Source organism: Borostomias antarcticus (assembly GCF_949987555.1).
Source record: "Borostomias antarcticus genome assembly, chromosome: 1".
Lineage (NCBI taxonomy): Eukaryota > Metazoa > Chordata > Actinopteri > Stomiiformes > Stomiidae > Borostomias > Borostomias antarcticus.
In genome coordinates, this window is record NC_140234.1 from 41,166,551 (window position 1) to 41,171,550 (window position 5,000).

Sequence of the window (5,000 nt, forward strand, 5' to 3'; positions counted from 1 at the left end):
GCTGTATACTTTGGGGTACTTTGCTGTATACTTCTGGGTACTTTGTGGTATTTTGCAGTATTTTGCAGTACTTTGCACTATATTTTGGAGTACTTTCCGGTACTTTGTGGTATACTTTATAGTACTTTGAGGTACTTAGTGATTAGTAGGGCCCTTCAAATATATATATATATATACTAACTAGGCCCTTTTATTCCAGCTATCAACTGTTTTCTGTTGTCTCATGTGGGTGTTTGTGGACTGGTTTCACAAATGCAGGCGTGCAGCTGTACTGAACAATTTTACGACTTGTGCAAAAGTGAATCTGTAGGGGGTGCCAAATCATAAAAATACCACATCCTACGTTGGGCTGCTTTAAATGTTTGTTTAAAAACAACCTCATTTAGATTTCTATTTTCAATGGTCATTCTGCAATGCGTTTTCCATTGATTGATTTTAAAGGACAGCAACTTGTGTTCATGTCCAGGTTTTAAAGGACAGTCAGGTCTTATATTCATGTCCAGGTCTTAAAGGACAGTCAGGTCTTGTGTTCATGTCCAGGTTTTAAAGGAAATGCCTTTTAATATGATCCTGTTAGCTATTTCCTAATAATGATGATTGACCTCTGAGTATGGCTGTCGGCTTGAGTTTTCGGTAAGAAACGGTGTCCCTCTTCCATAGACTTATGAGATAAAGACATTCCATGGCTGGTACACTCTGTGCCAAACACCATTGTTGTGGTTAGAGATAAAGGCCTGGGCGCCGAGGCGGCGTAGGTTAACTTGACCAAACAAGGCCACAGAAGAGACCAGAGAGACAGTCTTATCGGAGAAGAGAAGAGGGAGGGGGGACACTCAAACCACATAAGAACGTTGCAACGAGACCAATACTTTGATTTGGGTCCAGACAGCATACAGAGAAGTCAACTGTACATTAGGCTATATGCCATCGTCTTTTGTATGTTAAACCTTCTGTAATAAACCGCTTTTGCTTGAGGCTCAAATCCCGTGTTGGAGCGATTCATTTGGAATACACCTCAAAAGGAGACACTGGACTGTGTGGTATTTTGTGAGATTGGGGGCCGTCTTTTATTGTCATCGAAACACAACGCAGAGCTTAATAAGGACAATGACAAAAGACAACGAAAGTCATCAGCAGTCAGGTCTTGTGTTCATGTCCAGGTTTTAAAGGACAGTGTGAGGTCTTGTGTTCATGTCCAGGTTTTAAAGGACAGTCAGGTCTTGTGTTCATGTCCAGGTTTTAAAGGACAGTCAGGTCTTGTATTCATGTCCAGGTCTCTTCTGTCCGACTCAGCCGTGCTCCAGTCTTTTCATCATGACCTGTTGGCTTTGGGCATTTTTTGTTTTTACATAACAGCTCCATCACCCTTCAACTCTCACTCCTGTCCCTCTCCGAGCCCTCCTGGCTACCAGAGCCCTGTGTGTGTCTGTGTGTGTGTGTGTGTGTGTGTCAGTTTGCCCTCAAGAGGGTGCACTAACCAAGCAGAGCGTCAACTCTGATCCTGGTAGGCACCGTAAACACAGCACACCCTGCAATATGTTTACATGACATTGCTTGCAACGATCAGCACCTTTCCAGAGAAATCATAATCATAATAAATCATCATGTGTTTGGAGATGATGGAAACTCCTGTTGGACTGTTGTGGTTAATCTGTTTCAACTGTCAATCAAAGTCTGCTGGGGATATCTAACATTCAGCATCTAGTCTACTGTTGCTGCTGAAGTCATGATGATGTTTAACTGTCATCAACCACACTTCTCTCTCCCCCTCTCTTCTCTCTCACTTTATCCCTCTCTCTCTTTATCTCTCTTCTCTCTCTTTATCTCTCTTCTCTCTCTTTCTCTCTCACTCTCTCTTTATTTCTCTTCTCTCTCTCTCTCTCTCTGTAGTTGGGGTTTGACGGTGGTCTATGAGAGTGAAAAGCAGGAGAAACCAGAAAGGCAACAGTGGTAAGTAGAATGTGTGTGTGTGTGTGTGTGTGTGTGTGTGTGTGTGTGTGTGTGTGTGTGTGTGTGTGTGTGTGTGTGTGTGCGCGCGTGTGTGTGCGTGTCTGTGTGTGTGCGTGCCTGCATGTCTGTGTGTGTGTGAGAGAGAGAGAATCCTGAAACATAGGAAAGGTCACATCTTCCCAGGAGGGAGAGATACAACACACCCACCTATAGTAGAGGAGAGCAGGAGTCAGGACCAGGATGTTAGAAGCTGCTCAGTGTGTCTATAGAGGAGAGAGAGGACCAGGATGTTAGTAGCTGTTGGGTGTGTCTATAGAGGGGAGCGAGGACCAGGATGTTAGAAGCTGCTCAGTGTGTCTATAGAGGAGAGAGAGGACCAGGATGTTAGAAGCTGCTCAGTGTGTCTATAGAGGAGAGAGAGGACCAGGATGTTAGAAGCTGCTCAGTGTGTCTATAGAGGAGAGAGAGGACCAGGATGTTAGTAGCTGCTCAGTGTGTCCTTCTTTGGGCTGGGTGGGGGTGGGGTTGGCCGAGAGGACAGAGAATGTTATCGCGTTCTGGTCGTCCACCGAGAACACTGGCTCTTAGTGCAGCATTTGATACTATAGATCACACCATCCTCCTCGACCGCCTCCAACAGGGGGTTGGCATCACCAACACAGCCCTGTCCTGGTTCAAGTTCTACCTCAACAACAGGACCTTTTCAGTGAATATAGCCAACCATTCATCCTGCCGTGTCAACCTCACCTGCGGGGTCCCTCAGGGCTCAATACTGGGTCCCATCCTTTTCTCCATCTACATGCTGTCCCTCAGCCAAGTCATTCATCGCCATAAGATTTCCTTCCATTGCTACGCAGATGATACTCAAATCTATCTTCCACTCAGGGCAGACGATCCCTCTGGGCTGGACCGTCTGAAGGACTGCTTGCGGGACATAAAGGAGTGGATGTCGCAAAACTTCCTGCAGCTCAATGACAACAAGAGTGAAATCCTTCTGATCGGCAACTCCACCTCGATCAGTCAGATCAGAAATAATCTAGGAAGTTTGTCCACCGTTGAAAAATCCCACGTCAGAAACCTTGGGGTCATATTTGACACAGACCTCAAGTTTGACAAGAAAGTGAGATCTGTGGTGCAATCCTGTTTTTTCCAACTGCGCACAGTATCCAAAATCAAGTCCTTCCTCTCCTCTAGCGACCTACGGAGGGTCGTACTAATGCTCATCTTCCCCAGACTGGACTATTGTAATGCCCTCTATGCCGGGGTCACCGACAAGACCATCCACAGCATGCAGCTAGTCCAAAATGCCGCTGCCAGGCTGGTGACAGGCACTAAGATGAGGGAACACATTTCTCCTGTCCTCTCCTCCCTTCACTGGCTCCCAGTGAAGCGCAGAGTGAAATTCAAGATCCTCATGTATGTCTTCAAAGCCCTCAATGGTCTCGCCCCAGCTTACATCAAAGATCTCCTGGACCAACCTACCAGCTTCAGGCCTGGTCGCCGGCTCAGATCTGACAACCAGATGACCCTGATGACCCAGATGACCCTCCCACGGTCAAAACTTGTCACAAAGGGAGACCGTGCATTCTCTGTGATGGCACCTGGGCTATGGAACAAGCTTCAAGTCAAATCAAGTCCGCCACCACCCTAGACTCTTTTAGAGCACAGCTTAAAACTCACCTCTTTGTCACAGACGATATATAATTTATGTCCTTGTCTTGTGTCTTAAATGTAGTTTCATTTTGTGTCTCTGCAGTCCCTTGTTTTTGTTTGTCTCTTTTTGTACCCGGGCTGCGCCCCGGGCTGATGTAACAGTTGGTTGGGGGGCGCATTATAAATAAAAATAACATAACATAACATAACATCCATCAGTCACTCTCCAGATGAGATGACCCACAGGTGCACAGAGGAGGACAGAGAGAGAGAGAGAGAGAGAGAGAGAGAGAGGAGAACAGAGAGAGAGAGAGAGAGAGAGAGGAGAACAGAGAGAGAGAGGAGAACAGAGAGAGAGAGAGAGAGAGAGGAGAACAGAGAGAGAGAGAGAGAGAGAAGAGGAGGATGAGACAGGAAGATAGTCAGGAGGGAAGGATAAGAATTGTTTGTGTGTGTGTGTGTGTGTATATGTTGTTTCTCAGTGGCTTGAATTTGTTACAAAAACCCTCGTCGACCATATGAGACGTCTCTGTCATGGTGAACACAGCGGCTAGATTGACTCTTAAAGGTGCAGTAGTCAATATTTTTATGTAGACTAATCATGTAAAGTAGTATATATATTTTTTTTAAATACATATAGTATTAAAACATAGTATTAGCGCTCCTGAACGCTCCCTCCTCCTGACATACCGTGTGCTAAACCAATGTTGCTGTACTATTGGTTCATGAGCCTTGTTAGAGCTGGGAACCAAACCTCAACATATGAGAGATAAACACAACCAAACCTCAACATCTGAGAGATAAACACAACCAAACCTCAACATCTGACAGATAAACACAACCAAACCTCAACATCTGAGAGATAAACACAACCAAACCTCAACATCTGAGACAGATAAACTCAACCAAACCTCAACATCTGAGGGATAAACACAACCAAACCTCAACATCTGAGACATAAACACAACCAAACATCAACATCTGAGAGATAAACACAACCAAACCTCAACATCTGAGAGATAAACACAACCGAACCTCAACATCTGAGAGATAAACACAACCGAACCTCAACATCTGAGAGATAAACACAACCGAACCTCAACATCTGAGAGATAAACACAACCGAACCTCAACATCTGAGAGATAAACACAACCGAACCTCAACATCTAAGAGATAAACACAACCGAACCTCAACATCTGAGAGATAAACACAACCCAACCTCAACATCTGAGAGATAAACACAACCAAACCTCAACATCTGAGATAAACACAACCAAACCTCAACATCTGAGAGATAAACACAACCAAACCTCAACATCTGAGAGATAAACACAACCAAACCTCAACATCTGAGACAAATAAACACAACCAAACCTCAACATCTGAGAGATAAAC

At 44.9% G+C, this 5,000-nt stretch overlaps 1 protein-coding gene across 1 annotated transcript in view; it reads left to right on the plus strand.

Annotated features, from left to right (window-relative positions):
• arap1 (ArfGAP with RhoGAP domain, ankyrin repeat and PH domain 1) overlaps window positions 1-5,000 on the plus strand; it is a 76,659-nt gene that overhangs the window by 66,775 nt on the left and 4,884 nt on the right. The window contains exon 28 of the mRNA XM_084441364.1: window positions 1,891-1,950. Within this exon, the coding sequence (XP_084297490.1) occupies window positions 1,891-1,950 (60 nt within the window). The remainder of the gene's footprint in view (window positions 1-1,890; window positions 1,951-5,000) is intronic.